The 27,205-nt window shown below is 38.5% G+C and overlaps 10 protein-coding genes and 1 long non-coding RNA gene across 16 annotated transcripts; 5 read left to right on the top strand and 6 right to left on the bottom strand.

Annotated features, from left to right (window-relative positions):
- Positions 1–1,196: 1,196 nt before the first annotated feature.
- Positions 1,197–3,743, bottom strand: LOC124340758 (COBW domain-containing protein 1-like). 2 transcript variants are annotated; one of them, XM_046793366.1, is made up of 13 exons: positions 3,442–3,743; positions 3,274–3,370; positions 3,072–3,163; positions 2,943–3,002; positions 2,787–2,824; positions 2,672–2,718; positions 2,469–2,555; positions 2,361–2,405; positions 2,242–2,298; positions 2,119–2,176; positions 1,912–2,046; positions 1,692–1,845; positions 1,197–1,595 (listed from the first exon to the last, which is right to left on the bottom strand). In XM_046793366.1, exons 1-13 carry the CDS (start codon positions 3,662–3,664, stop codon positions 1,534–1,536), a joined length of 1,155 nt encoding a protein of 384 aa, XP_046649322.1. In that variant the 5' UTR covers positions 3,665–3,743; the 3' UTR covers positions 1,197–1,533. The 2 variants fall into 2 exon arrangements, with proteins under 2 accessions (XP_046649322.1, XP_046649323.1); XM_046793367.1 differs by having other exon boundaries at positions 2,119–2,161.
- A 318-nt stretch (positions 3,744–4,061) lies between these two features.
- On the bottom strand, positions 4,062–8,170 carry LOC124340759 (ankyrin repeat domain-containing protein 16-like). 4 transcript variants are annotated; one of them, XM_046793371.1, is made up of 8 exons: positions 8,087–8,170; positions 6,127–6,341; positions 5,938–6,056; positions 5,064–5,318; positions 4,790–4,998; positions 4,536–4,716; positions 4,352–4,358; positions 4,062–4,214 (listed from the first exon to the last, which is right to left on the bottom strand). In XM_046793371.1, exons 2-8 carry the CDS (start codon positions 6,291–6,293, stop codon positions 4,190–4,192), a joined length of 963 nt encoding a protein of 320 aa, XP_046649327.1. In that variant the 5' UTR covers positions 6,294–6,341; positions 8,087–8,170; the 3' UTR covers positions 4,062–4,189. The 4 variants fall into 4 exon arrangements, with proteins under 4 accessions (XP_046649327.1, XP_046649325.1, XP_046649328.1 ...); XM_046793369.1 differs by lacking the exon at positions 4,352–4,358; XM_046793372.1 differs by lacking the exon at positions 4,352–4,358 and having other exon boundaries at positions 5,064–5,225.
- A 67-nt stretch (positions 8,171–8,237) lies between these two features.
- Positions 8,238–12,543, top strand: LOC124340757. Of its 2 annotated transcripts, none has more exons than XM_046793365.1 (9): positions 8,238–8,421; positions 8,744–8,884; positions 8,951–9,097; positions 9,164–9,358; positions 9,417–9,635; positions 9,699–9,794; positions 9,862–9,980; positions 10,049–10,341; positions 10,401–12,543. In XM_046793365.1, exons 2-9 carry the CDS (start codon positions 8,780–8,782, stop codon positions 11,996–11,998), a joined length of 2,772 nt encoding a protein of 923 aa, XP_046649321.1. In that variant the 5' UTR covers positions 8,238–8,421; positions 8,744–8,779; the 3' UTR covers positions 11,999–12,543. The 2 variants fall into 2 exon arrangements, with proteins under 2 accessions (XP_046649321.1, XP_046649320.1); XM_046793364.1 differs by having other exon boundaries at positions 8,238–8,596.
- Positions 12,544–13,023: 480 nt separating this feature from the next.
- Positions 13,024–13,902, top strand: LOC124340435 (EKC/KEOPS complex subunit TP53RK-like). Its single transcript, XM_046792961.1, has 2 exons — positions 13,024–13,316; positions 13,394–13,902. Exons 1-2 carry the CDS (start codon positions 13,118–13,120, stop codon positions 13,858–13,860), a joined length of 666 nt encoding a protein of 221 aa, XP_046648917.1. The 5' UTR covers positions 13,024–13,117; the 3' UTR covers positions 13,861–13,902.
- Positions 13,893–15,353, bottom strand: LOC124340434 (dehydrogenase/reductase SDR family member 4-like). Its single transcript, XM_046792960.1, has 7 exons — positions 15,122–15,353; positions 14,874–15,051; positions 14,725–14,802; positions 14,511–14,657; positions 14,299–14,433; positions 14,170–14,225; positions 13,893–14,103 (listed from the first exon to the last, which is right to left on the bottom strand). The coding sequence occupies exons 1-7, from the start codon at positions 15,244–15,246 to the stop codon at positions 13,989–13,991; spliced, it is 834 nt and encodes a 277-aa protein (XP_046648916.1). The 5' UTR covers positions 15,247–15,353; the 3' UTR covers positions 13,893–13,988.
- Positions 15,354–15,565: 212 nt separating this feature from the next.
- Positions 15,566–16,283, bottom strand: LOC124340436 (U6 snRNA-associated Sm-like protein LSm1). Its single transcript, XM_046792962.1, has 3 exons — positions 16,118–16,283; positions 15,874–16,058; positions 15,566–15,810 (listed from the first exon to the last, which is right to left on the bottom strand). The coding sequence occupies exons 1-3, from the start codon at positions 16,167–16,169 to the stop codon at positions 15,634–15,636; spliced, it is 414 nt and encodes a 137-aa protein (XP_046648918.1). The 5' UTR covers positions 16,170–16,283; the 3' UTR covers positions 15,566–15,633.
- Positions 16,284–16,362: 79 nt separating this feature from the next.
- LOC124340427 (GPI ethanolamine phosphate transferase 3-like) lies at positions 16,363–19,889 on the top strand. Its single transcript, XM_046792953.1, has 4 exons — positions 16,363–16,975; positions 17,039–19,089; positions 19,159–19,378; positions 19,437–19,889. Exons 1-4 carry the CDS (start codon positions 16,670–16,672, stop codon positions 19,587–19,589), a joined length of 2,730 nt encoding a protein of 909 aa, XP_046648909.1. The 5' UTR covers positions 16,363–16,669; the 3' UTR covers positions 19,590–19,889.
- Positions 19,545–22,384, bottom strand: LOC124340430 (ornithine aminotransferase, mitochondrial-like). The gene is made up of 8 exons (XM_046792956.1): positions 22,279–22,384; positions 21,357–21,589; positions 21,160–21,289; positions 20,763–21,081; positions 20,587–20,679; positions 20,249–20,521; positions 20,035–20,173; positions 19,545–19,968 (listed from the first exon to the last, which is right to left on the bottom strand). The coding sequence occupies exons 2-8, from the start codon at positions 21,574–21,576 to the stop codon at positions 19,802–19,804; spliced, it is 1,341 nt and encodes a 446-aa protein (XP_046648912.1). The 5' UTR covers positions 21,577–21,589; positions 22,279–22,384; the 3' UTR covers positions 19,545–19,801.
- Positions 21,851–23,193, top strand: LOC124340438. The gene is made up of 2 exons (XR_006918038.1): positions 21,851–22,560; positions 22,632–23,193. It is a non-coding gene; the product is annotated as an uncharacterized LOC124340438 (long non-coding RNA).
- On the bottom strand, positions 22,992–25,496 carry LOC124340431 (4-hydroxyphenylpyruvate dioxygenase-like protein). The gene is made up of 5 exons (XM_046792957.1): positions 25,302–25,496; positions 23,775–24,712; positions 23,502–23,653; positions 23,316–23,428; positions 22,992–23,254 (listed from the first exon to the last, which is right to left on the bottom strand). Exons 2-5 carry the CDS (start codon positions 24,538–24,540, stop codon positions 23,080–23,082), a joined length of 1,206 nt encoding a protein of 401 aa, XP_046648913.1. The 5' UTR covers positions 24,541–24,712; positions 25,302–25,496; the 3' UTR covers positions 22,992–23,079.
- LOC124340432 (BTB/POZ domain-containing protein KCTD9-like) lies at positions 24,841–27,185 on the top strand. Its single transcript, XM_046792959.1, has 8 exons — positions 24,841–25,069; positions 25,144–25,265; positions 25,652–26,174; positions 26,238–26,373; positions 26,456–26,515; positions 26,582–26,684; positions 26,750–26,780; positions 26,851–27,185. Exons 1-8 carry the CDS (start codon positions 25,016–25,018, stop codon positions 26,965–26,967), a joined length of 1,146 nt encoding a protein of 381 aa, XP_046648915.1. The 5' UTR covers positions 24,841–25,015; the 3' UTR covers positions 26,968–27,185.
- Positions 27,186–27,205: the final 20 nt, after the last annotated feature.

Raw genomic sequence — 27,205 nt, 5'->3', positions numbered from 1 at the left:
CGGCTTTCCAGCCGAACGAGCAGACAAGTTGATTATTTCAGGCGGTGCATGCGAATCTATATAACGGTTGCAAAGCAAAAATCACTTATCTTATAGACATCGTCGAGGCCTCCCGCGGAATGATTCAATTTGGTGTCCCCCTTCTATCCAGCGCGTTCCCCGGCAACTACTATATACGTACTATGATGTACATATGCGGGCACAATCGACGCTCGTTATACACCATCACCATCCTATAGAGCAGCCAGCCCCGGCACTACCCTTTTTTTCTTTTTTTTTTTCTTTTGGCCGTCTTAGCTTTTGGATAGACAAAGAACGCACTAATACAATCCCGGCCCCCGCTGATCCCCGCCCGGCACCCATCCCGCGCCACATCAAAGCAAATGAGACGCATTATTCACCAGCACCCGAAACTAACCGACCAACAAACAAAGAGTTCTTCTTCATCCTCAGAAAACCTTCTTGGCCACATGAAACATATCGACTGCTGCTTGCTGCTGCTGCTCTTCTAGTTCCTCATTCTCTATACTTTGGACTTTTATTTCTTCTCATCTTCGCAGCTAGCGTAGTGCTGGAGCATCAAACGATTGGCAACTCGTTCGTTTTTTTGTTCGATTGTAGACTGCTATTGCTATCTGATTTCAAAGCGACTAGCCAACTCCCAAATGACTCGCAACGCTGGCGCGGATTAAAAACGACTGATGATGCTGTTTCTTTCTTTTTTTTTTTTTACTTTTTCTTCTTCGTCTTTGTTGGTTGCTTTGTGTTGGCTGGAAATACTATCATCATATATTAGGCTATTTCTTCCCTTACTGGCTTAATTCTTTCTCGCGTAGCGCTGATGAACAGCAGCGCTGCCCCAGCTTCCTTAATATTTACGCTCGCTCATTCAATTATCGTTAACGACTCTGCCATTGTCGATATTTCACCGAATCAAGTTGCGATTGATTTTCTTCCTACATGTAGAAAATTATTTGAAACAATTTAATTACGAGATTGTCCTTTTATCTCACGCTATTTCGGCTCCGCCATCTCCTTCGTTATCTATCCGCACCATTTTGGAAGATTGCCCTTGGTCTTGAAAAACTAGCCACGCGTTTTCCAAGTAAAACTTGGTAATTCAACGATTTCTCCAAGGCCGGATCGGCTCATGTTGGACCCACGTAGGCGGGAACCAGCTAAAAGGCAATTAAGAATACAAACGGAGCGGGTCATGTAATTCTCTCGACATCTAACACTGCATGGTCAATGGCATAATTCTTGGAAGGGATGTGGATATTGTAGATTAACTCATTGAAACAGTCAGTTGCGTTTCGCAAACTGATTCCGTGTGCAGAATTCTCAGAAATTAGATTGGAAAGAACATTGTATTTGAAAAGTTGTTGTTGATCCTTGACTTAAGCGGACACCACTTACGGACTGGCGATGCCAACACGGGAAGTGAAAAGCGCCTTGTTAACAAGATTCTAAACATTTCATTCCGAGAATTCAACTTTCGATTCCTTCAAAGTACATCTGCACCAGCCGCCACGTTTAGTCCGGACGAAGAAGTTGCAGCAAGATGTTTTTCAGGACTCCGAGCTCCAAATGGCGACCTGCAAAACGTGAGAAAAGAAAGGTTGGTGAAATAAAATATAACTAGATGGTAGCTATTGGTTTTTTCTTTCAAACGAGGATGTTTATATACTGACCGATAAACACAAAGCGAACATCGGGTTGCGAGCTGAGATCGGCGGTGTTCGTCGCTTCTGGCTTGACTGGCATCGTGTCGTAAGTGTCGTAAACGGCTTGAATGATGACAAAGGACGGTTGAACTGATTCCGGCTGCGAATATCGCACGATACCCTTCATCGAAATTTCAAATTTGGAAACGGTTACATTACTTTATAAGCGTGAACTCAGGATGCGTACCTTTATTCGAAATATTTCGAGGGTCAATCCTAATGAATTCACAACATCTTTCTCCCATAATAATCGCTGTAAATAGGTATCCACGATTTCGGGTGTGAGACGCTCGTTCAATTCCAGTGTCACGCTGCGTACCGACTGGATTGGTGAGCAAAGATAATCGGAATAAATTTATATACAAATAAAAATGTTTTGTTTTTCACAACTCACCAAATCGAGATGACTTTCCGACGAATTAGAAAACTTCGATGGGCTATTCTCAAGAGATCTAAAAAAAAAATGGACGCGAATTAAATTTTAAAAATGTTTCCAAGCAAATATGCAAGATTTTACCTGAGATTAGTCGCTTGATAGTATAGTCCAAGGTCTAATACTTCATCTAAATTAACCCTTTAATAGGAAGATTCTGTTAAGGGACGAGCAATTTAATTTCTTTACTTTTGTTTCTATACCTGCCATGATGAGTGGTGATGAATGTAGCCTCACTATTGATAGTTCTGTAAAATCAAATTCTTAAGGTTGTTTGCTACTTTAATAATTTAGAGAAAATAAGAACGTACTGTATGTGGTTTTTTAATTCTGAAAGCTCCTCCGCTGTGACAAGGTCTTCTTTATTTAACAGGATGACATCCGCAAGGGCAATTTGTCTGAAAAAGGAAAAAAAAGAAACATTTCAGCAACCTTCAATGTAAAAAAGTTTTCTTTTCCTCAAGATCTAGTTAAGAACGCGGTGAAATAATCTCTTAATATTATTGGATTTTACCTTGTGGCTTCGTTAACTGAACCATCCGGTTTAACTTCGTTGATTTGCTACGTTTGAAAAACAAAATTAATTAGCTCGAGCTTTACTTAAATTTAAGAGTTGTGTTATTTCCCACCCTTAATCCGTGTTTGGCGTCGACCAGCGTTATCACTCCTGTAAATTATAAATGGAAAAAGAATTTTTATCAAAGTTAAATTTAAATACAATGATTTCTGTTGGTCACTGATTTTTTTATGGGATATACTAAATAGTGATGTGCTTGTATAGTTACCATCTAAATGAATATCACTACAGAGTTCACTGTCAAGCCAAAAAAGAGAAGCAATTGGTCCTGTAGTATAAAAACCAAATGTCCAATATATAAGGATACAGCCTTCAGTTAAAGGAAAAATACTCATACCAGGATCAGCTAATCCAGTTGTCTCCAAAAGAATGTAGTCAAATCTTCCTTTTTTCTTCATCAAGTTTTCTATTGCTTTAACTCCATTATCTCTGTAAATAGTTAAGGAAATAATGTTTTCAAATAGTCAACCAACAAAAACACTTGTAACACTAAAATGGATAAGTTGTAACAAATAATTGTAAAACTAGTAATTGAGTACTTGACTGAACAGCACAGGCAACCATTCCGTAATTCTAGCCATTCTTCATACAAGTCACCTTGTGTCCCCACAGCAAGGCTTTTCTCAAGAACACTTCCTGTTTTTTAAATAATAAGGCACATGGGTTTGGTGTATATAGATATAGAGCACTATAAAACTCTAACTTACCTTCACCAAATTCGTTCAGAATAACAGCAATTTTTTTTTCGTGCTGTTCAGTCAAGATGAAATTAAGAAAGGTTGTTTTACCGGCGCCCAAAAATCCAGTTACTATCGTTACAGGCACGGTTTTGACAATGGTATTTTCAACCACGAGAGAACTTATCGGCGGACGATTGTCCACGATATCAACCAAATCTGGAATAACATCGCTGTCATCAAAGTTTTCCATGATTCATATCTTTCGTAGGCCTATTTCTTTCACGAGTTTTTTATTTTCACTGCTTCAACTAATAGCAGACGAACTTCCTGGATTTGTTTGTAAATAAAAGACAGACAAAGCCATCTACTGGAAAATTTCAGTATCTTTTATCACCGCTATACAAAGTTTTCTTTTCTTTTTAACCTGCAAAATTCTAAAAGATGTATACTGACAAAGTGCATTAAACATGGAGTAGATCCTTAAATTTTATTTATAATACATGTAAAATTAATTAAATATTTCTCAATGTGTCCATAACCGGAAATGAAATGTAGTCTCTTAAGGAGCCGATCGTGTGACAGTTTCACGCAACTGCGCAAATTTCTCTAACAAAAATCAAATAACGAAAACAGTGATTCATTTGAAACATTTGAAACAAGCTTTTAATTTATTCGCCGATCCACTTTGATAAAAAGCATGCCAATTATTCATCAGTCAGTCACAAATTGTAATTCTACCAGTTTTCTTTCAAGAATTTCCGCACAGCTTATTCGATTATAGCTGTTTGCAACCATCAGGGCTAAAAAAAGAAAAGAAAAATAATTTATTTAACACTAGCTTATTGATAGTACACATTTTTTCGTGCAGAGAGCGTTGCATAACTAAAACATTGCCTTAGGGCTGGGAAGAGGAAAAGATGACGGAACAAAGACTAACCGAAATTCTAAAACAAAAAAAAAAACAAAAAACAAAAATACAAAATGGAGACAGGCTAAATATCTCCGTAAATGGTTGGGGATTCAAATTAAAAAAAAGAAGAAAGCATCTACTAATTGAAGGTAATCACGATTATATTAAGTCTCGGCATCCCAAGAAAATAGGCGGACTAGGTAAAACTTACCCGTTCTTCCATGAGAGTCTTTCAAAGAATCATCCGCTCCTCGTTCTAGAAGATGTTGAACGGCATTCGTGTGACCTTCTCTTGAGGCCAAATGAAGCGGTCGTGACAGATCGTTGGCAGGAGAATTAACATCCGTTCCGCACTCGTCAATTAGAAAATCGATGGATTGAATGCTTCCGGCCTACAGTAGTAAAATAAAGAAATACGGTACAATGAGAAAAGACAAGCAAATTTAATCAAACATTTATATGAACCTGTGCCGCTAAATGAATGGATAATCTGCCCATGCCATCACTGCATTCACAACTGCAAACTTTGGAGTCCACCAAACGGCGAGCAATTTCTACGTGGCCTGAACGCACTGCATCCATTAAAGGAGTCGTTCCGCATGTATCTTTCACGTCCTCCGGATAATTAAGACCGTCAATCAGCAGATTGACAACATCCAAATTTCCGTGAAGCGCTGTTGCATTAAATGGGAAATATCATTCGCTAAAGCCAACAACAGTACCCCCCTCACATTCCTACCTGCTGTGTGTAAAGGTGTTCGTCCATTTTTGCTTTTACTCTGTAGTAAAGTTAAATCTTTGCTGAGTAGATAACTAACGATGGATGCGTTCCCCTCCCGACAAGCTAAATGAAAACTATTCCAACCATCTTTGTTGCGCAACACCGGTGATGCCCCGTGATCTATAAGAAATTTAACGATGACATCATCTTGCTTGGTGCATGCCAACATTAAAGGAGTCCAATCCGCTCGTTTACTCGGGTCGATTTCGACACCTGGAAAGGCGATAGGCGAGTTACATGTATGAGTAGGATAAAGTGTGTGCAATGTGTACGCCAGTGGTTACATTCCTATTGCATAATGACACTATACACCTGATAACCACAAATAAACTAAAACACGGGAAAATGCGAGGAAAATGTCAATTCGATTTCAAATTCTCTTTCGGACTTTGAATTGAAGGATAAGTAGGAAAGTAGCCTAGATTGACCAACGGCATAAGAGATTGCGGACCACATTTGAGGTCAAATAAGTTCCTGTGAATAATTATTTGTAGCTATCGAATAAAAGACTGCAATACCGTAAGAACTTTCGAAACTTGCCCAACAATGGAAAATTATTATTAGATGTATAAAAACATATGTTGCTCTCCAATTGAATCAAATAAATGGAAATTGCCGAAAGTTGAAGAAGCAATAAAAGCACGCGTAAACTTTCTAGTGGCTAAATTTAGCGAAGAGCTTAGTACACTAATTAAAAAGAAGAGATGCCTTTCCTCAAAGTTATTCAGAGACGTTAAACCAATTGCGCTTAAAAATAATAAGTTGGAAAATTTGTCAAAGGATTTCTCCCTTTACGAAAATGACAAGGGAATTGGCGATAACGTGAAATTACCTTGACCAATAAGGTATTCGACACATTTGAAGTTGCAAAATTGGGCGGCGTCATGTAGAGGCCGCTTTCCATCCAAATTTGTCTGTTCCAAATTCATCCCACAATCCTCATGGAGATATCTAATGGTATTGCAAATGAGTGCTCTTAAAAATAGTAAGCTTGGAATCAAGGTTAAATCAAGCACCGAACCTCATTAGAAGAAGATGACCGGTTCTTGCGGCGACATGAAGTGCGGAGTCTCCCGTTTTGTCGTAAACGCACTTACTCCAGTCCAATCCGGAGTTGTCGTTCATTTTTCGCAATGCCTCGATGTCACCGCGGCTGACTGCACGTAAAATTTGTTGCTTTTCATCCATCCTCGAAAGATTGTGATTTTGGCTATATAGGCCTAGTATAGACGTGATCTAGTTAAAATAATAAGTTCAATGTTGAAAGTGTTACTCTTCGTTTGAGAAAAATTCCAGTTAGATTGAGTTGATTTTACATAATTTTATATTGATAATAGACTATTTAAAAAAATGATTTGGAAAACAAAGAAACAGGGCATTCGAATTTTTGCAATGACTTTCGTTCGAACATTTTTCGCAAACGTCGCTATGTTACTTGGGATATATGCTGACATCGTTAAAAAATATTGTGCATACACTTCTTTCTCGGGAAATATGATACTACTGGTTTCTTCAGTTCATTGAACGTGGGAGACTTGGATGGATGCATAACTACCCAAAACGCCAGGGGGCTTTAGTTGCTACAAAAGCTAACAGAGTTGAGCTTTCCTGCCCAACTCGATCCTTCGTGAGTAAGCAGTTCAAGGCGAAACGAGGAAAACAAGGTTGAACAGGGTATAAAAACAAGTTGGGGAAGAAAATCTTTAAAACAATTTTGACTATTGCCTTTTTCTAGCTCTTTAATATGCAATGGTTTTCCCCAGACATTTACAATGCAGATAAACAAAGACCATGGTGATACTATGAAGAACATGGACAAAGAATTATTCGATTGACGAACAGCATGAATAAAGAATTCTATTATCGCATAAATACTAACTGTTGATAGAACGAGTCGAAGTAGCGGGTCTGTCAATTGATAACCAAAGGACAGTTGAATTTGCAAAAGCTTTTTATGGATTTTGTTTACACGAACAATTTAATGCTGGGCCATTATACTTGCCTATCGCCCATTTCGTTTAAAGAAGAAAATTTGTCATATGAATTTATTTCTCATTATTTTAATTGAGATACGATTATTTGAAAATAAAAGCTAAAATTCCTTGGTTGACGACTGGTTCAATATCGTGAAAACGACTTTCAGTACACCCAAAAGAATGTGTTAAAGAAGAATCAGAATGTTCACTATTGCCTGGGGAAGTAGAGATTGACATACAATTACTATACACGAACAGGGTAAGAGACAAGACGACGCTCAAGGTTTGGGAAAATCGTTAGTCCTTGAGAAACGACTGTTACGTCGATTAGTGTACAGTAGCATTACAGAGAAGACAGAACGACGAATGATCTAGCAGGCAAGTTGCAAATACAAATGACAAGATTGCTTTTATCTGATTCGTGATAAAACTATCCTTCAAATAATGGTGCCTGCTTTATCTAAATACATCAACTTTCGATTTTCCTCGGTTTCCCTAATAATTTAATTTTTCCGTTCGCAAGCAGGCATTTTCCTCTTGGGCAGCCAAGAGAAAATCTTTTTGGGTTATGGACGTGACGCGTGCATGAACTACCTAATCAAAACAACTAATCAAAATTTCAGTCGACGACTATATACGAAAGCATTAATAATTTTCGTTCGAAAAGATATTGCGCATTTCGCTTTGGCAGATTTATAGTTCCCTATGGCAAAAACTGGACGACTTTAGGCGTCTGTTCTAACTTTAACATAATTTTTGGCACTAGCCGTCTGCTGTAGCCTTCTTTTTGTAAATTCTACACGTATGTAACGAATAATTCGATCCGATTGTGATATTTTAATCAATTAATTCGTTTAGAAAGTTTATCTTAGTTGCGCAACGTACCCTGGCATGAACCAAGTTAAAGATACATAAAACATTTCTTTACACTGATGGTACGACGCATGATTACATAATGTATACTAAATTAAGTAGATTATATCTACTTTTCGACAAAATAGTTACCAAGTGTAGTTACTAGTCTCTGATCCAGTGTTGCCCAGTTGGGTTACCCAAATTCCTTCCAACTCAATTTTGGCACCAGGTGGCAGCAGTGGTAGTAGACTTTCCGGTCGTCATTCTCATGACGATTTTCTGTGTCCTTGAAAACGCTGTTTGTTAGTGAAGGCCTGTCTTTTTGTTGCATAAAGAGAGGGAAGATTCTGTGTTGACTGCACCAAAAAGAAAAGTGAAAGAGGTTTTATCAGTAACATTTGATCGAGTCTTTTCTCATTTATCCAGTGTGTGAACTAAGTGAATTGAGAAATGTCGCGTTTTCTCAGAAACACAGGCGGGAAAAAGTGAGTTACCAAATCGATGGCGTCGTTGACTGGTTGAGTTTCTTAGCTATTTGAGTGTGTCGTGAAGAGTTCTGAGAGGCCACGCTATGTGATGTCTACTACTTCCCTGACATCTACTAATTTTGCCCCAAATTCAAATTTTCTGAAATTTTGGTGAATCGCCACAATTGCTTTGGTAACGAAATATAGATTCCTTTCCTTTCCCATCGATAACATTTCGTAATTGACGTGGGATGTCGTTGAATATGGGGATTTTAGGGCGGATAACAATTTTTAAAGGGATTTGTGCAACCAGAAATTAAGATTGTGTTCTTCATTTCAGATTTAAGTGAAAGTGTACTGTACAACTATTTGAAAAATGGAGAATAAAAAAGAAGACAACAGTAAACAAGATGTGATGGTCTCAAACCTCCCATTGCTGTTTTCTGATGGCAAACCTACATCCATAACATCCATGTCTGTGGTATGTATACTTTTTCTGGATTTTTGTTTTCGGCCAATAATCATATTTTTTTTTTTGCTTTTTCAGGAGGACCTGCAGTACTTCATACCATTTTTGATTAAATGCATACTGGGGTGTGAACCAACTGGCTGGACCAGATATACAAAATTCAAGTGGTGGCCACCTGATGTTCCTTGGTCACCTATAATTCTTACAAAGAAATATCAGACGGAAGTAAGAATTATCACAAGAGTAAATAAACAATTTATAATTGCAAACCCTCATTCTTTTGTTTCACAGAATTGGAGATCCAAACTTACTACTCTAGTGAGAAATTGTTATAATTATAATGGATGTACATATTTGTTGCAATTTTCTGCAAAGTTGCAAACACTCACTGGAGGTTACAAGTTTGAAGACAATTGGGATGGAACAACTTCAATGTATGATAGCACAAATGGAAAGCTACTGGTTACTTTTCAGAATGAAAATATGGTGAGCTTTGTTAATGAATGGGACCGAGTGTTTGTGTTAACGACTTCGTTCTTTTTAGAATTATGACAAGGGTTTCAGACAGCAATCTAGTGCCTCTCGCCCTATGTTACTTCCCCGATTAAACTCTCCGACTAGTCCAACAAAGCTAAATGCTGGAGCCTCAAACACAATGGAAATAGAAGCTCCAACTGCAGCAAAAATGGTTGAACCCCCAATTAATGACATCTATTTGTGTGATTATTGTGGTGCAGATTTCAGCTCACTTTCGGCCATTAAGGTACTCTATGCATTATGATTTGTCTCGGTAACTTATTCTTGAACATATTCTCAAATATTGAAGGCCCATGAAGCAAAATGTATGGCTGATAAAGCTTTGGAAGCCCAATCCAATAACATTAACACTTTCACTGAACTAGAAACACGGGACATGGATGAAGTAAACATTTTAATTTTACTATTAACTTTTGTTAGATATTTAAATTTTTTACCTTTCTGTCTCTTAGGCACAATTTCTGTGGTATTTGTCCTTGTCCAGTCGTAGTCAAACTTTACCACCGCCTAATGTTACTCCTGCTAAAATTCGTCCGGTTGTAAGAAGGACTTGTACACTCAGTGATAAGAGGTAAATCCTTAATATTTTATCTGATAGCCTTTGATGAAGAAAATGCAACAATCATTATTTTATTACAGATTTACGACAATTCCCTTTTCGTCAAATCTTGGACAAAGCTTCTTCAAGGCAATTAGACTAACACCAACAGCTTCAGAACTCTTGATCAATCGATACGAGCGTTTTTGTATAGCAAAACCAATATTGCTCCGATCAGACCCGCTTACAGGAGAACACACGCAACCACCTATCCCATCAGCAACTACCTCTAATCGCTTTCGTCCAGTTGTGTTTAAAAGAAAAGACGAGTGGGCGCATTCTTACAGCTTCAATAAAGCAGACCGAAGAGAGCGCATGGAGACTATCGCGACGGGTAAACTACTTGAACTAATATTCCATGTGTTTGGTATTAACAATTAATTTTTATTGAAGGATTGAATAAACGCGCCCGTCAGTTACTTCAACGATGTCAAGGCATTCATGTGGTGATGGTTAGGTTAAAACCGGAAGAGATAGATATGTGGACTCGTCCGAAACCTAAACCAAAGTATCCGCCACATTTGCTACAGCCGTGGCTACAGCGAAGCATTGCAAATTTACCTGCTAGTTGCACCATCAGCTTGGCTCCTGTTGATTCGCAAAAAACGTTTCTTCGAAACCAACAAGCTGCCTCACCATCATCAACAATTCGCCAAGTATCAAGAAACCATATTTCCGGGAAATCTCAAGCAAGAGCCCCACCAGGGCTTCTTCCTCTGATCACCGGCACTTGGTCTATGCAACCTGTGCAACCTGTCAAACCCAAGCCCACGAAAAACCAGTTCATATTGCCTGATCTGATTCCAGTTATTAACAGACATTCGAAGACGCGTTCCGTTGATCCAGTCATAATCCAAATGCCTTCTGTCTCCTCGCCAAGATCGGTTGCTGCCTCACCACGTACTCAAATGACTTCGAGCGGTAGTATTACAGATATAGTCGATCTTTGTTCTTCAGAAGACGAAGTCGACGATGGCGACCAGCGACAAGGCAGCAAAGATGTGCTGTCTAATTCACTTGTCTTACCACCTGGTATCTCTATCACCAAAATTAAGAAAACGTCTAGTGGAGCTCAGTGCCACCTTCCAAATTCACGGCCGAATGAAACGGCATCTGAAAAGAATAACAACCGATCACGAAGCGTTGCTCAGTGGCTGGCATCAGCAGCTACCGCGCCCCTACCAGTTTTGACCTTCATGGGCCAGCACCAGCAAGCTATAAAAAAAGATCTTGCTAGGAGTGGTGCACTTGATGTTTGTTCAGCTGATTCGTCCCTACCCATTGTAACACCATTGAAACTAGCGAAGCTTCCTGCTGAGAAAAGGGAACAGATGAAGCAGTCTCTGTTGAAAATTCAAAAAAAGGAGAAAAAATCACCAACGTCAAACAGTGACTCTAGCAGTCCACCAACACAAATCAAGACGATTCAAACTACAAGCGATGTAACAGATCCACTTCAGCTCTCTCCATTGCCGAGAAGTTCCGTCAGCCCTAAAAAGGAATTTTCTCCCCCCCTCAGTGACGAATGCGAGGAACTGAAACACAAAGGATTAAGTGGCCTTCTTTTCTCAAACCAGCGGAATACTCGACGCAAAAGAGAAAAAGAACCCGATTTTCATAGTTCTGACGAAGAGGATTCACTATCTGATGGTCCTAGCAAAAAAGCTCGTTTATTGGATCAATCCTCGTCATCGAATTGTTTGGCACCTCAAGCGAAATTAATCCGTGGCAGCGAAAATTATTCTTCGGTTATCGAGGTTGATGTAGGAGGACCAGATAACGACATGTTCTCACGAGCAAGTTCGTTTGGATCACTAACTCCAGAGAGTAGACTTCCACGGAAAAGACAGGAATTATTTCGCTTGTTAAACGATGAATGCAAGGAATTAAGACGTAAAGGGCTGGAAGATTTATCTTTTGAAGCGAATTCCAATCATCGTGTCACTCGTTGTCGTACAAAATCCCAACCACTGATGTCCGGAAAACGGTAAAATCTCTTCCTTTTCTACTTTATTTTTGCCTTCCTCTACGACTTCGAGCAAATGCGTGCTCTTCTCCGGAAACGTTGTTTAGTATTCAACTTCTTTCGTAATTGTGCACCCAGAATCTATGCGTATATTTTACTCGCTTCTTGTCCTTCCTATCTTTTTCATTCGATGGCATTTCAAAATCGTTTCGAATGTCATTCATTCATATTATGTTCTCAACCTGGAAGATCACTGCTTTTGTTTTATGTACATAACGACGTTACATCGCCATCCGTTTAGCTGAAGGATTCGTACCTTATTGATTTGTTGTATAAAAGTATTCTAAATTTTCGATGCGATTTACGATGTTGATGTCTCGAAACCAACAAGCTTTGGTCGTTGTTGAGCAGAGGTACTATTGGTATCATTTTCTCCCCGTGTTTTGAACAAGTATTTTGAAAGTCGCGCAAACTCAGAAACCGAGACGTGTGATTGTAACGGTATTTTTAGTTTAAATCATAACCATTCTCTCCTTCTGGTTACTTGAAATAAATTCTTTCTTATTTCCAGTTAGGATATGATTGTTCTGTTCTGAAACCTTATAGATTTCACAATTCGGGTTTGCAAATTGGTTTTCGTTAAAAACACTGTAGCTCCCTAAATCCTTAATGTAATTTAATAACTCGTGTCTTTTGGGATCTTTGGTAAGTTAAAGATGTCATAATTCCACATTAATGTGTAAACAATGTATGAAGTTTCGAATTATCAGACGAATTCGATTATCTTGGCTGCTTCTGAAATCTGAATAAATTCTGTTAGTTAGACCAAACAAAATCGATGAAGATATTGAAAGATATTAATGATAAAATGAGCGGGTAGAGGGAGCAAAAAAAGGAATTGGTAAAATCTCTTGCTTTATCCTATTTTAACAAATTTGTGTGAAAAGAAGTGCGTATTATTTAATGGAAAAAATATTCATTGCCACCAGGTAGCGTGTCAACCCCAGATGGCACTGACCGCAGTCGACAGACGGATTGCTTATCTATATGTATGTTCGACAAAAACATTAAAACGTAGTCTGCTACTGCTTGTAGGATCATGCATGGTTCGTGGTAACAGAGCAAGCATTTTGAATCTTGTGAAATGAATATGAAGGAGAGAAATTTCGCCTTGATTAAGCAAGGGTCCGAAGCCAAAATATATAGTGGCACTTTTCATGGAAAACCGTGCATTATCAAGGAAAGGTTTGTGAAGCGTTACAGACACCCACATCTTGACCGGGAAATTTCAACTCAAAGACTAAAAAGCGAAGTCCGCTCACTTGTTCGTTGTCGCCTAGCAGGTAATGTTTTAAAGAATTAACTATAGTTTTCTATTAAGTAATATCATAGTAATCATCACAACTAATTGTTTGATTAGGTGTCCATGCTCCAACTGTGTATTGTGTTAATGTGGAGCTAAATCATATAATGATGGAGCACATTACTGATGGTGTGACAGTTAAAGACTTCATTAAGGATCCTGTTAATCAAAATAGTCTTGAGACATTGGTTTCTACAATTGGAAGTACAATTGGTCTGTTGCATTCCCAGAACATCATCCATGGGGATTTAACTACTTCTAATATGCTGATTCGAGGTGGTGATATTTCTAAAATCACAGTAATTGATTTTGGTCTCAGCTTCATTGACCATTCTCCAGAAGATAAGGGAGTTGATCTGTATGTTCTTGAAAGAGCTATGCTAAGTACTCACCCTAACTCTGAAAATTTATTTGAAATAATTCTTAAGTATTATGCAAAGACAAATAAGAAAGATGGAAAAGAAACTCTAAAAAAACTTGATGAAATTCGTCTTCGTGGTAGAAAGCGTTCGATGGCTGGATAAACGATGAGATCTCGAAATAAAATGCCACAGGATCAGAATTAATGTTTTGTATTTGTTACTTATTATAATAAATCTCTGCATTAATTTGATAAATTTTGAGCCCAAATTGTGTCATCACATTCTATATTTTACAGCCTAGACTGAGCTCCACCAGCAGCAACAATATTTTCTCCAGTTATAAAGGAAGCATCATCTGAGCATAAAAACGAAGCCAATCCACCCATGTCGTCTGGTTGTCCAATCCTGAATTTTGTTAACTCTTGTAAATGAATTGAATATAGCTAAAAATGTACAGGCAAAATATCGTACCTTTGCAGGGGTATGCCTTCCAGGACTTTGTTGCGCACATCGTCATTGTCTACCAACTATCGGGAAAAAATGTAAATAGTTAGCTATAACACCGCTTTCGTAAGGAATTATTTAATGTGGTAATGATACCATTGCGCTGAATTTTGTTTGGATTACGCCAGGAGCAATGCAATTCACGCGAATGCCACTATGTCCTACTTCTTGGGCCAGCACCTTTGTTAATCCCAGTAGAGCTGTTTTACTTACAGAGTAAGCTCCTAGAGCCTTTGAGGGTAAGATATCACAAATAAATTTTGGTATTAGTAAAAATCCAATCAATGATAATAAGATATGCTGTTTACAGAAAATGGTTGAAACCCAGCAATTGAAGAAATAAATATTATAGAACCTCTCCCTCTCTTTTCCATATGTGGAACAGCAGATTTGGCAAGTAAAAATGCTGTTTTGACATTAATATCAAAAATTTTATCCCAGGCATCTTCAGGGCACTGTTTAAAAAGAGTAATTAAGTTTATACTTAGTTGCTAAGTTGTGTATAAACCTGATTTAACTTACACTCAATACTGGTCCAAATACAGGATTTACTGCAGCATTACTTATCAAAATATCCAATCCTCCAAACTTAGAAACAGTCTGTATAAATAGGAAAATAATTACATAAATGAATGAAATGTGATAACAACTTTTAACTTATTTCAAAGTACATCTTCTATCAGTTTTTCCCTATCTTCTTTCAATCCAACATGGCAAACCATGCCAGTAACAGTTAGTCCTTCTGTTTTAAGTTTTGCTACAGCAGCATCAACATTTTTCTGTTTTCTACTGCTTACAACAACTTGTGCTCCGTCTGAAGCTAGTCGCTTGGCGACAGCAAACCCAATTCTAAAAACAAAAATGGTAATTCAGATTAACGCTGATAAAAGTTAATAGATGTTATTGTTATTATACTCACCCATCCGTTGACGCAGTAACAATTGCAATTCTTCCATCTAATTTTTTGGCGGTCGAACTCATTTTCAATGTCGTCGTAGTAAAAAGAAAGCGTCTAGTTAGCAGGCCAGCACTTTTCAGTATCATAACGATAACAACAGATAAAGCAATATATATATAGCAATATCTTCTCAATCAGCCAAAACAAGTGTATGGACTTTTATCCGAATGACAACACTGACAAGAGCTGTCAATTTCAAGTGGGAGGAGCTTACGAAATTTTACATTCAGTGAGCCAATCATGAATGTGCTAGTACTTGGCTTATTTATCACACCTGAAAATTAAAATGTCGACAGGAACTAGTTTTATACTGATAGTTTTTTATATTGGCTAATTAATCTCATTAGAGTTTTCATGAAAAAGAAGTTAATTTTACAATGAATTTAAAATTCAGTTAACCAAAACTATACAAAAGGAATCGTTTATGTTCTTTCCTGTCACGAATCAAAACAATTTCACAGCAAGCATAAAAACTAAAAAGCATCATCATGAGTGTAATCTGCAACAGTTGACTGAAGTCCTAGTTCTTTAAGTCTCTTCAATCTAATTTTCTCCTTTGCTTGCTTCTCGTCTTGCTCCAACCTTTGGGCTTCAAGGATCTCCTCTACACCAACTTGCTTAAGGGGGATTCTTTCTTCTTTCTCCAAATCCTGAATTCAGAAAAGGGACTGTTATAATGTCTGCAATCACAATCTGTCAAAATTAAACATTACGATTTCTCCCAAAAGAGCAACATTTTCTCCTCTGACAATAAATACTCCTCGTGGAATGTCACCATACTCTTTACCAACATGAATCCTCTCAATAGTTCGATGCAAAACCAAGTTGGCAAATTGATCAACACTACGGAGGTATCCTATCAAAGTTCGGCCATCACGTAGAACGACTATAACCTTTTCTAAAAATAATCAAGCATTAGTTCATGACACCTACATGGTTCAATTAAGAAAAATTTACTGTCTAAATCTTCAAGAAGAGTCGCCGTCCCCGGTAATGAAGCGACATTCATTTTCGAAATTTCATCAGCCTTTAAAACAAAACTCGTGCTTTTAGTGCAGTTGGGTCAAGAGTGCATGCGTACGCGTTTCTCAAATCGTCTGCAATCGTCTACGAATTTTTAAATTGTAGATGTAGAAGCTTGAAAATTGAGTCATGCAGCCAGTGACCCCTAGGCCAACGTTGAATTGATTGCGTTTCCATGATATTATTTAAATTCCTTTTTTTTTGAAATATTAACCGACTTTTTAAAATCTCGGAAGTAAATTCTTTCCAATATTTTTTAAAAGAACGAAAGAAGTAAAGAACCAAAGAAAGGACACTCAATTTGCAAGAGCGTGAAGTAGGGGTTGTTGTTTAGCACTCATGTTTACACAAGATTCCTTCGTCTGCAAGTAAATTTGAACGAGACGAAAGTTGCAAAGTTCACTGAAGAAAAATGATTTAGTCTATAATATATGTGCAATTTGTGCATACTATATTTTTAAAAAAAATAAAGTATTCAAATCTAAAATGAAAAAAAGAAACTTGCTTGTTTTTTCCTGGCTCATTTTGTTGTATGCAAATGGGGTGATGTACTTTCTTCAAGGGTTTTTGTTAACTCGCCGAGAAATTCATCTAAAGTCCGCAGCGTTTGACGGTGTTTCTTGTTGTTTGGAATCAAAATACGAGAAAATCATCATTCTTATCATTGATGCTCTTCGCTATGACTTTCTTGTTTACAACAATTCCACAAACAAGAGTAGTATACCAATCTACCAAAATAATCTTCCTGTTGTGGAAAAGTTATTGAAGGATAATCATGGTGTGCTGTATCAGGTATGTTTACAAAATAAGCATTAGGGGATAGATGAATGAGTTCTAATCTAATTTTGTGTACAGTTTGTTGCAGATCCTCCCACTTCTACAATGCAACGTTTAAAGGGCATTACCACTGGATCTTTACCTACTTTTATTGATGTTGGAAGCAATTTTGCAAGTGATGAGCTCAAAGAAGACAATATCCTCAGTCAGATTACTTCGTCAGGATTAAATATTACATTTATGGGCGACGACACTTGGTTGCAGTTGTTCCCAAGGTCTTTTCAACGTGCATTTCCTTTCCCATCCTTTGACGTGTGGGACATTCATACTGTTGACCGAGGAGTGGAACAACACTTGATGCCAGAAATGATGAAACCCGATTGGAATTTACTGATTGCCCACTGTCTAGGAGTTGACCACACTGGTCACCGTTACGGTCCAGAGCATCCTGTCATGCCCCTCAAGTTAAAGGAGATGAACTCTTTAATCGAAAAAATCGTGAGTAACATGAATCCTCAAACACTACTCCTAGTCATGGGTGACCACGGAATGACACGAAGCGGTGATCACGGTGGTGACAGTCCAGATGAAGTCAACGCCGGTTTTTTTGCGTACAGCCCAGGATGGAATATCAAATTCAACACCTCCAGGACAACATCAATCAACCAAGTGGATCTTGTACCAACCCTGTCAGTACTGCTGGGCATACCAATTCCGTATTCAAATTTAGGTTCTGTAATATTAGACCTTGTTTTTCCCGAGCAGCTGTGGAGAGAAACTCGCCCCAGTGAAGAGCACATTATGAAAATAGCACAGTCATATTTCTCCGAAGCTCTGTATTTGAATACCAAGCAAATCTGGCGTTATTTGGAAACCTATAGCCGTGATTCGTCATTTCCGAAGAAAGAATTCGAACATCTCAGCAGTCAGTTTGACCGTGCTGTCCATCTTTTCGAACGTTTACAAATGAAACAGTGTTCCAATTCGTGTACCTCCGATTCAAGTTGTTGCGCTCCGGACGAAAAACTCGAAGAATTCATTCAGGCAGCGCAGATTTTCCTCACTGAAGCTAAAGAAATATGCCGTTCCATGTGGGCTCGTTTCGATCTAACGTCCATTTCTATTGGATTGACAATTTTTACTTGCTCACTGTTTCTACATGCGAATTTTCTCATCGAATCCGAATTGAATTGGATGAAACCTGTCAAATATTTCGGTATCATTGGAGCCTTCCTCTCCATCTTAGTGCACAGTTGGTCTTCTGTGTTGACTCTTGGATTAAGTTTAACACCAGTGTTCGTTTATTTGGTTGGGACTATGCGGAAGATTCGACTTCAACAGTTATTTAAATTTGCTTATCTCGCCCCATTTGTCATGGCTGCTTCCTACACTTCAAACAGTTTCGTTGTTGAAGAACCCTACGTCGTTCACTACCTGGCACAATCATTCATCTGGATTCCGATGTTCTTCAGACGCCAAACGAAAAATCGTCAGTGGATACTTCGGATTGCATTGAGTTTGACAACTCGATTAGGATTGGCCTTTTTTCGCTGCCGTGAAGAACAGTTTCCTACTTGTGAAGCCCACAGCCTTCACAGGAGCCTCAATAGTCTTTCTGGAACTAACTGGATAGTCTTTGCAAGAGTGTCTACAGCATTGGTGTCTTGCATTGCTTTTTATCTACTCTACAAACGATACCTTCCGTTTGACCGCAAAAACTTATTTATCGCCATGATCATCTGGTGCTATTGGATTTTACAAAGTGCGTGTTTTCTGACCGACAGTGACACAATTGGACTCGTGTACCTTCCAAGATTGTTCTACATTGTGTTCATCGTAACATTTTGCCATGACATTTATACGTTTTTATTCGATAATGAACTGGGTAAGATGTCAAACTATCGCAAAAAGATATCTAACCTGGTTATTCTACTGTCAACGCTGGCCATTTTGTTAGCTGGTGATGGCCTGGCCCCAGGTATTATTCTGGCACTGGCTAATCTTGTACTATTCTCTCAACTCTTCACCGGAGAAAGCAATTGCGGAGAGATGTGGCCTCTTTATGGACTTTTGTCATTGCATGGTTTCTTTGCTGGTGGACATCATACTAGCCTCGCTAACATTCCATGGTAAATTTAAATTATATCCTTTTAATTATAGTAACTTTTTCCAGCTAATTACTATTTTTTGGTTTAAAGGGAAACTGCTTTTGTGGGTTTATCCCACTCCGATAGCCAAAGTGAATGGGCTAACGTGCTGCCAGTTTTGTTTGTCAGTTATAGCACGGCATTTTCTATGCTCCTACACGCCATGTCCGTCCCGATCGTGTCACTTTCGAACGTGACACGAAAGAACAAAGACTCGCAAATGTTATTAGTTAATGGCTGGCTACACTTTTTGTTTTTCCATGCTGTGCGCGTGAGTAGGAAAACGAAGATTAAATGAAAGTTCTAATACTACTTAATTTTATATTTAGTTGTTTGGCTGTATGGGCGCTGCAGCATTACACCGCCGCCACCTGATGGTTTGGAAAATTTTTGCTCCACGACTTCTCTACGAGCTACTTTTCGCTGTTTACACTTCGTTGGGAATTGTTGCATCTTTATTCCTTTTTCAGGCAACGATGTAAATATATTTCGTTCTTATCATTTTCAACCCGAGACAATCGATCAAAAGACAAAAAGTATTCAAAGAGGGAAATAATCAATTGAGGGATTGTCCGTTGCCGGCTTTATAAAGGGAAACGATTACAACAGAAAGGAAGCCCTTAGAGAGAAAAAAAAACATTATTGAATGGAAGAATTTATGAAAAGCTTAATCATTTTTTCTTTCTTTCTTTTTTCACTTGACATAGGAGTGAATAACTTTGCGGATGATGGATACACATTCCAGCATTTCCTTTTCATTGATGACCAGTGGTGGAGCAAAACGAATAATGTCACCGTGGGTTGGCTTGGCGAGCAGTCCTTCGTTACGCAGCCTCAGACAAACCTCCCACGCGTCAAATTCTTGAGAATAATAAATTTTATTTAGTAATCGGTAACTTGGGCACGATAAATGAATTTGGTTATTACCTGGCTGGATAACGATAGCATCTAACAATCCTTTTCCACGCACTAATTTGATGACTGAGCTAGGAAGTTCCCTCATTTCATCTCGCAGGATCTTTCCAAGTTTTTCCGCATTATCCGCCAACTTTTCTTCCTCAAGTACCTGTAATCAGCAATTTTTGTTTGATTAAGATATCAGCGAAAGGCCCAAACTTTGAGAAAATGCTGATTTGTTTACTTGCAATGCTGCCATAGCCACTTTACAAGCCAGAGGATTGCCACCAAATGTTGATCCATGTTCGCCTGGCTTGATGGTTAACATTACTTCGTCGTTGGCGAGAGCAGCAGCCACAGGAAGAACACCACCGGAAAGAGCTTTACCGAGAACCAGAATGTCAGGCTTAACATTTTCGTGATCAACAGCCAGACGTTTGCCGGTCCGACCCAATCCTGTTTGCACTTCATCAGCAATCCACAGTACGTTGTTTTTAGTGCACAATTCTCTCACGCTCTATTTTAAATCATCAAGTCATTAACGAATTTGCGCTATAATTTAAGGTGGTGTGATTCTCTTACCCTGAGATAACCCGGATCTGGAACGACTACTCCAGCCTCGCCCTGAATAGGCTCCATCATGAACGCGCAAACGGTAGGGTCTTCCAAAGCAGTCTGTTATTAGCAAATGAAAAATAGAACGGAGAATAATGGCAAATCTAGAGTAATAATCAAAACATAGTCGTGACGGTAGATACCTTCAGGGTTGCCACATCGTTGTAAGGAATGATTACGTAGCCAGGCATGTAAGGGCCGAATCCTGCATAGCTAGAAGGATCAGTGGAGCTCGAAATGGCGGCCATCGTTCGACCCCAAAAATTGCCTTCAACGAAAACAATCTTTGCTTGGTTGTCCGGAATCTTTTTGACAGTATAGCCCCACTTGCGAGCCAATTTGCAAGCCGTTTCGCCACCCTCAACTCCGGTGTTCATGGGGAGGACTTTGTCGTATCCAAAAAGTTTTGTAACATATTCCTCGTATTCTCCTAGTACATCAGAATAGAAAGCCCTCGAAGTTCTAACAGAGAAAGAATTTGCGAATAATTTAAGACCCGTACGTTATATGGCATGCGAAAAATGTAATTGAATTACTTACAACGTCAGTACGTCAGCTTGTTGATGCAACGCTTTGATGATACGTGGATGACAATGGCCCTGATTGACGGCTGAATAAGCGCTTAAAAAGTCGTAGTAGACGCGTCCTTCGACATCCCAAACTCGCACTCCTAAATTGAACTACCCAATTCAACAATCATGGAGACAACAATTTATCATTGCAAATGTTTAACCGACCTTCGCCTCGACAGAGGGCTACGGGCAAGGGATGATAATTGTGGGCACCGTACTTATCCTCTCGTTTGAAAATGGCCTCTGATGCAGCTCCCATAGAGGCGGACAAATCTTCAGCTGTGGCCGCCGATACTTTCGTCGCTTTTGTACGAACTAACGAAGCCCTCCAGCCGTTGATAATTCCGGCCATTGGCCGAATGGTCTTGTTCATCGACGTAGCCATTTCTTTTCAAATCCTAAATTAATTGCAACAGTTAAGAAAAAAAAATAGTAATTATATTTGTGTAGACATGTTCAAACATAAAAATAATAACCTGAAACAAAATTTGCATTATGTCTGTATAGTTAGGCTAGGGAATTCAATCACGCTCGAAAACAAAGAGAGACGTATTCGCATCACGCCATACTACTCTCAATGCATACGCATTTCTTCTCTACTGAGTGGTGTCAGATTACGATTTTCATGCTCTTGGTCGAAAACAGTATTCAAGGTCGGAAGTTATTTTCATTCGGGAGTTCACATCTCTACTGCGTCGGCGTGAAGCATCGCTATCATTTTCTCTACTTGTCGTCCTTCACTATCTCGTAATTTTAAATATTCACAATTTGATTACTGCAAGTCTCAGGGCAATGTTTATCGTTAAATCAAGGGCAACACTTCCGGATTTGAATAAAAAATGTTGAATAACCAAGAAAAAACCCTAAGCTTGTCACAATTGACATCGATCGGTTGTGCAGTCGTTCCATTTACAACGCCTCTTATTGAACCAACAGATTGCCACTTACAGTAAAAATCAGTCGAGAATAGGAGATGGAAATTCCCGCAATAAAGTATCAGAGTTGCGTCAGACCCTGTTTTCCGAGCTATTTTCTATAAGACATAACGGGAGTGCAAAACTGTAGAGCAGAAAGCAGTTCTACTTACGAGAGATTATTTACAGTGCAGTGGAGCAGTCGTCTCAGGTGGCACGAGTGTCCCGGAGGCTGTCGCGAGGTAGAATGTCCGTATTCCTAGCGAAACTCGGTCACTACATTGGACGATTGGCGCATATCCAATGGCTTCTGTGGGTTTCCATCACTTACAACTCCGCCGTTAGATGTCACGTTGTGTTTAATTTGCATTGGTTTTGATCAAATTTAAAATTTTACACATTTGATTAACATATATCTGAATTTTTGCAGTGTCGCAGTGCACATTATTTATCTGGTATTGTAAATCCAAATGATTGTAATCCTTAATATCTTCCAGTATTATCTAATCTGCAAAAATTTAATCAGTCTATTTATTCAGTTCGAAAGTAAAAACAGAAGAAGTTTAATCGCAGTTAATTGCTCGGGTTTTCAACAACATGTACGTAAGTTATACGTAAATGTTTGAAAAGGTAAGAAGATAATTTTTCTTTTAACCCAAGTTAAATTTCCCCTTATCGAAATCCTCATCTCAAACTGTGCCCAGGGAAAAGAGGTCAATAACTAAAGGTTGGCGTCCCCCCCTCTCTCCATGTGTCATCGACTCTTTTAAAAAAGAATAGCACACACCTCCAGGAAGGCTATGTTTTTATGGCCGTCAAGATCTAATCGACATTTAAAAGAATAGAAGAGATGCGTGTTTTCATTGAAAAACAACTTAAAGCGACCTTGGCAACAAAGAAAGTTTATTTCGTCTATATTCAGCTTTGGAAATCTCAAAGTCAACAAGTTGTGTCCATTCAAATCACAAAGATATTTAAACTTGGGCGATATTTTGGTTCTTAATAATAATCTGCCGCTCCTCTTCGATAGATCGGGCCAGTGCCGTTACGTTACCGGCACCAAAACCTCTCGCTCCTTTTCTCTGCACCACTTCCATGAAAAATGTTTCTTCGTTGAACAGCGGGAGCGTGAAGATTTGCAAAAGAAACCTGTTTGATAATTAAAACGTATTAGAAAATCTGGATCGGTACACACACAAGTAAAGCTCACCTGTTATCCTGCACTTCATCGCGGATATCCGCCTCGGAGTCGATGAGAATTCCTAACCGCTGAAATTCTTCAATGTCGAAACCAGCCTCTTGGATTTCTTTCCTTTTAAATTCCTAAACAAAAAAAGATTTTTCATTTGGGGTTAAAACGAGCCACGAAATTTGCATTCCAGTCACATTTACGTACATTGCGGTAATAAGCTGCAGGCGGTGTTCGAAATGGAACCTGTTTGCGGATCATGGCACTCACGCAGCTGGTGATATCAAGGGAGCTGAGACCGATATGCTGAAGACCTGGTCCTCCGTGACCGCCAAGGAAGGCGCCAATGTGCGAATTCTCTGTTTTGCCGTGAATCGCCACGTCATTAAAGAAATACTACGTTCGCTCGTATTATTAGACTTAACAAGTTATTTTCCTACTGACAATTTAGGAAGCTAACATTAGATGATCGAGATTTACCTATTCCTGGGAGAGATTCTGCGATAACAATTTTCAACGATGTTTCATCCATGCCATCGGGATTTGAATTACAAACGCCAGATTCAGCACAGGGCCAATAGTCCATCACTCGTAGTCTCATACCAACTCCGTCTTTGATTACTAAGCCTTCTTTCAGATTTTCAGTTGGATTGGCTCTGAACTTTTGCATGCCCAAGCAGTCTTGATACCACTGAATGATACCCGGCGATTCACCAGGATAGCACACATAAGTCAAATGATCAACATGTGTGAATGGTTCTTCACCCTGAATTTTGCTATCTTCTTCAGATTCATAATTAAATGTGGGGAGGAATGATCCCTTGTACTGGGATTTGTCCAAAAGTGTGTGGATTATGTTGCCACAACAGGAACCAACAATTGAGTACCTCACTTTTCCTTTTTTATCTTCCACTTCTGTGACAGGATGAAATAGTTGTCCTCCAAATTTCTGCATCCTGTCAGTGACACCTTCCAAATTTTTCACTTCCAAAGCAACATTGAACACTGTGTCAACCTCATGAACAGGTGTTTGGAAATAAGAAAATGGCACGAACTGCTTGCTGCTAAGTTTTTTCCTTTCCGTTACGACAAATGTAGATTTCTGACTTCCAACTACCCACTGGCTGCTCAGCAATGTATCTCTCCGTGCTCTCAGCGAAAAGCCAAGTTTGTCAGTAAAGTAGGAAACGATCTTCCTTCCGTTTGCGACACACAACTCAACATGATGTAAGGCATTTAAATGCATTTTGAAATACAACGCAAACACCGAAAAGTAAACCGCGGTTTGAAACTGCTATTTAGTTATCTGTAATTCTACAAAACAATACGTATATGGTTACGTGATAAACTGAAGAAGGTTACCAATCACGGTTGTCGGCCTTTGCAGACGACGGGATTGAATCTGGTCTGAAATTCGTCTGCAAAAAAAAACGACAAAATAATATAAACCTTAAAAATCAAATATTACTTAATTTTGTTTTTCATTTCCTTCGTGAACATTTTCATACAATAAGAAAAATCAAAATAGAGCACATTTTACTGGTATTTTAACTTAGCGTGATTTAATGTAAGTGATATAGGCTTACGTCACAACGCTGTTGTGAATCTTGCAAAACTAATTAACAGGAAAAAATAACATTGTTTTTTCACTTTTTCCTTTCTCTGAAAATTGAATTCTGAATATTTGTTTATCAAAAGGCCTTATAAAGTTTGACTATTACATGACACTAAGAGTGACCATATCTAAGAATGGAAATTCTTTATCAGGCAGAAAGGTTTGAAAATCAAATTTCTTTTTTTTTTTACATTTATACTTCATTTTTACAATTTACTATTTCTAATCTAATAGGTCATTGCAGTTCCCTCAACATTTACTGAATTCCTTGCAGTGGCAAGTCTGTCTCTAGGAATAAAAGGAAAGAGGGTTTTTAACCAACATGGTGGAGAAATACATGACATTTTATTTATAAGGTACATTTGTTAAAAGCTTGTTTATTGCCAACTCACCAGTCCACTTGATGAAAAAGAATAAACCAATATGGATTTCTTCAGTTCATTCACAGTATTGACAGGCAGTCGATTCAGTTGCTTATGTGTGTCTGTTGGAGACAACAGATGTTTTACTCCTTTTATTAGCTATTTAGTTTTTTTTTCTTGTTTTTAAATCCTTAATTTGACCTTGGTAGGATAGGATTACATGTCTTCTGCCTATAGATTATTACTATTAGTTCTGGAAAAAAAAAAAACCTCCATAGGCTATTACTGTCTATAACTGTCTAATCTGTGTGCTATAACTATAAGTAGCAAGGAAATATTTCCAGGTAGTCTAATGATTCTGTTTTGTGTTGTATTTCCAGGGACAACGAACTGCTGTACATATCTGAAGGTGGAGATTTTTGTTCAGAAAAAGAATGGGTGGCCCTGAATGTTGGTGGAAAACTTTTCACTACAACACGGATGACCTTAACAGCTAAAGAGCCATTCAGTATGCTCTCACGGATGTTTTCTTCCGATTCCGGACAATTCAACCTTAGCCCGAGCTCAGTTGATGCCAGTGGCGCATATTTGATTGACCGTAGTCCGACATACTTTGAGCCAATTCTTAATTATTTGAGGCATGGCAAATTAATACTTGACTCTGGAGTTAACGTGCAAGGGGTTCTAGAAGAAGCTCAATTTTTTGGAATCGAGTCATTGGTACCTCAACTTGAATCTCTCGCTGATGACGAAAAGTCAAAGAAAAAGCAGCAACCATTGACAAGGGCAGAAGTTATCAAAGCTTTGGTTCGTACTTCACCAACCACCGAACTTCGATTTCAGGGCGTAAATTTGGCCGAAGCGGACCTCTCTAAACTTGATTTAAGGAGCATAAATTTTAAAGTATGCGAGTCATGGCGACGTAAATATTCTTGAACTTGAACCCACTAATGTATTATGTTGTAGTATGCGTGCATGCGTGGCTGTAATCTGTCCGGAGCAAATTTGAGTTGGTGTAATTTGGAGCGTTGCGATCTATCTGGCTCAAAAATGGATGGAGCCCAACTTCTAGGGGTGAAAATGCTGTGTGCTACATTGGAAGGTAGAACACTTCATCGAACATTTTTTTTATAATAGCTGATTTTATTTTAAAAAACTAAAACACAAAACTTTTTGTTTTTTAGGCGCTTCCTTACGTGGCTGCAATTTTGAAGACCCTGCTGGTAGTCGAGCCAATATGGAAGGTGATTCAGCACTTAATTTCAATTCAAAGAAATTTTTTAATCCAAATGTTTTTGAATGTGCTCTAGGAGTCAACATGAAGGGAGCTGTTCTCGAAGAGAGTAATATGGCTGGGGTAAACCTTCGTGTGGGAACCTTGAAGTACGCAAATCTTCAAAACTGCACTTTGAGGTAAATATTATAAATTTGGTGTTTTCTTCGTCCTTAATAATGTACATATGTAAATTGTTTAACAGGGGAGCTGTTTTGGCTGGAGCAGATTTGGAGGTATTAGTTGTATTAAATACATCTATACTTTCCGGTTATTGGTGTTAAACTTTAAAAATTTATTCTGTAGGGTTGCGACCTGTCTGGAAGTGATTTACAAGAGGCCAATCTTCGTGGAGCAAATTTAAAAGATACAACATTGGAATTAATGTTGAATCCCCTCCACATGTCTCAGGCTATTCGTTGATTATAATTTTTTTCGCCGGTCTACTCCCTCCTCGTTTTGATACGAAATATGAAGCTTTACATTAAATTTTTTTATTTTAAAATCCATAAATGAATTGTATTAGTGGACAGTTTTAACTATGTATTATTTTGTTCCTATTTATTGATTTTAATGATTTAGATTTAGGAAGAGGTGCGGGTTTTCAATTTAAGGAAAAATACAATATGTGGAACAGTAAACTGCGCGGATATTATTGTTT

Source organism: Daphnia pulicaria, chromosome 5 (genome assembly GCF_021234035.1).
Source record: "Daphnia pulicaria isolate SC F1-1A chromosome 5, SC_F0-13Bv2, whole genome shotgun sequence".
Lineage (NCBI taxonomy): Eukaryota > Metazoa > Arthropoda > Branchiopoda > Diplostraca > Daphniidae > Daphnia > Daphnia pulicaria.
Note: the sequence above shows the minus strand (reverse complement) of the source record. Positions and strands in the feature narration are given on the sequence as shown.

Excerpts from the sequence above, each read along its gene's own strand:
- LOC124340758 (XM_046793366.1), bottom strand. The coding sequence starts at position 3,664 with ATGGAAAACTTTGATGACAGCGATGTTATTCCAGATTTGGTTGATATC. Across the intron at positions 3,164-3,273 it reads TGCCTGTGCTGTTCAGTCAA|AGATAATGGAGTTAAAGCAA; the intron begins GTACTCAATTAC and ends AACTATTTACAG. Across the intron at positions 1,846-1,911 it reads TCGAAATATTTCGAATAAAG|GGTATCGTGCGATATTCGCA; the intron begins GTACGCATCCTG and ends ATTTCGATGAAG.
- LOC124340759 (XM_046793369.1), bottom strand. The coding sequence starts at position 6,293 with ATGGATGAAAAGCAACAAATTTTACGTGCAGTCAGCCGCGGTGACATC. Across the intron at positions 5,319-5,937 it reads CGAATACCTTATTGGTCAAG|GTGTCGAAATCGACCCGAGT; the intron begins GTAATTTCACGT and ends TCGCCTTTCCAG. Across the intron at positions 4,999-5,063 it reads AACACCTTTACACACAGCAG|CGCTTCACGGAAATTTGGAT; the intron begins GTAGGAATGTGA and ends TTAATGCAACAG.
- LOC124340757 (XM_046793365.1), top strand. The coding sequence starts at position 8,780 with ATGGAGAATAAAAAAGAAGACAACAGTAAACAAGATGTGATGGTCTCA. Across the intron at positions 8,885-8,950 it reads CCATAACATCCATGTCTGTG|GAGGACCTGCAGTACTTCAT; the intron begins GTATGTATACTT and ends TTGCTTTTTCAG. Across the intron at positions 10,342-10,400 it reads CATGGAGACTATCGCGACGG|GATTGAATAAACGCGCCCGT; the intron begins GTAAACTACTTG and ends TTTTTATTGAAG.
- LOC124340435 (XM_046792961.1), top strand. The coding sequence starts at position 13,118 with ATGAATATGAAGGAGAGAAATTTCGCCTTGATTAAGCAAGGGTCCGAA. Across the intron at positions 13,317-13,393 it reads TGTTCGTTGTCGCCTAGCAG|GTGTCCATGCTCCAACTGTG; the intron begins GTAATGTTTTAA and ends TTGTTTGATTAG.
- LOC124340434 (XM_046792960.1), bottom strand. The coding sequence starts at position 15,246 with ATGATACTGAAAAGTGCTGGCCTGCTAACTAGACGCTTTCTTTTTACT. Across the intron at positions 15,052-15,121 it reads GTTACTGCGTCAACGGATGG|AATTGGGTTTGCTGTCGCCA; the intron begins GTGAGTATAATA and ends TTTTGTTTTTAG. Across the intron at positions 14,434-14,510 it reads CTGGGTTTCAACCATTTTCT|GCTCTAGGAGCTTACTCTGT; the intron begins GTAAACAGCATA and ends TTACCCTCAAAG.
- LOC124340436 (XM_046792962.1), bottom strand. The coding sequence starts at position 16,169 with ATGAATGTCGCTTCATTACCGGGGACGGCGACTCTTCTTGAAGATTTA. Across the intron at positions 16,059-16,117 it reads TCTTCTTGAAGATTTAGACA|AAAAGGTTATAGTCGTTCTA; the intron begins GTAAATTTTTCT and ends GATTATTTTTAG. Across the intron at positions 15,811-15,873 it reads TTGCTCTTTTGGGAGAAATC|GATTTGGAGAAAGAAGAAAG; the intron begins GTAATGTTTAAT and ends TTCTGAATTCAG.
- LOC124340427 (XM_046792953.1), top strand. The coding sequence starts at position 16,670 with ATGAAAAAAAGAAACTTGCTTGTTTTTTCCTGGCTCATTTTGTTGTAT. Across the intron at positions 16,976-17,038 it reads ATCATGGTGTGCTGTATCAG|TTTGTTGCAGATCCTCCCAC; the intron begins GTATGTTTACAA and ends TTTTGTGTACAG. Across the intron at positions 19,090-19,158 it reads AGCCTCGCTAACATTCCATG|GGAAACTGCTTTTGTGGGTT; the intron begins GTAAATTTAAAT and ends TTTGGTTTAAAG.
- LOC124340430 (XM_046792956.1), bottom strand. The coding sequence starts at position 21,576 with ATGGCTACGTCGATGAACAAGACCATTCGGCCAATGGCCGGAATTATC. Across the intron at positions 21,082-21,159 it reads CAAGCTGACGTACTGACGTT|AACTTCGAGGGCTTTCTATT; the intron begins GTAAGTAATTCA and ends TTTCTCTGTTAG. Across the intron at positions 20,522-20,586 it reads CAGATCCGGGTTATCTCAGG|AGCGTGAGAGAATTGTGCAC; the intron begins GTAAGAGAATCA and ends GATTTAAAATAG.
- LOC124340431 (XM_046792957.1), bottom strand. The coding sequence starts at position 24,540 with ATGCATTTAAATGCCTTACATCATGTTGAGTTGTGTGTCGCAAACGGA. Across the intron at positions 23,429-23,501 it reads CTGCAGCTTATTACCGCAAT|GAATTTAAAAGGAAAGAAAT; the intron begins GTACGTAAATGT and ends TTTTTTGTTTAG. Across the intron at positions 23,255-23,315 it reads GATGAAGTGCAGGATAACAG|GTTTCTTTTGCAAATCTTCA; the intron begins GTGAGCTTTACT and ends ATTATCAAACAG.
- LOC124340432 (XM_046792959.1), top strand. The coding sequence starts at position 25,016 with ATGACACTAAGAGTGACCATATCTAAGAATGGAAATTCTTTATCAGGC. Across the intron at positions 26,374-26,455 it reads GCTGTGTGCTACATTGGAAG|GCGCTTCCTTACGTGGCTGC; the intron begins GTAGAACACTTC and ends TTTGTTTTTTAG. Across the intron at positions 26,516-26,581 it reads TAGTCGAGCCAATATGGAAG|GAGTCAACATGAAGGGAGCT; the intron begins GTGATTCAGCAC and ends AATGTGCTCTAG.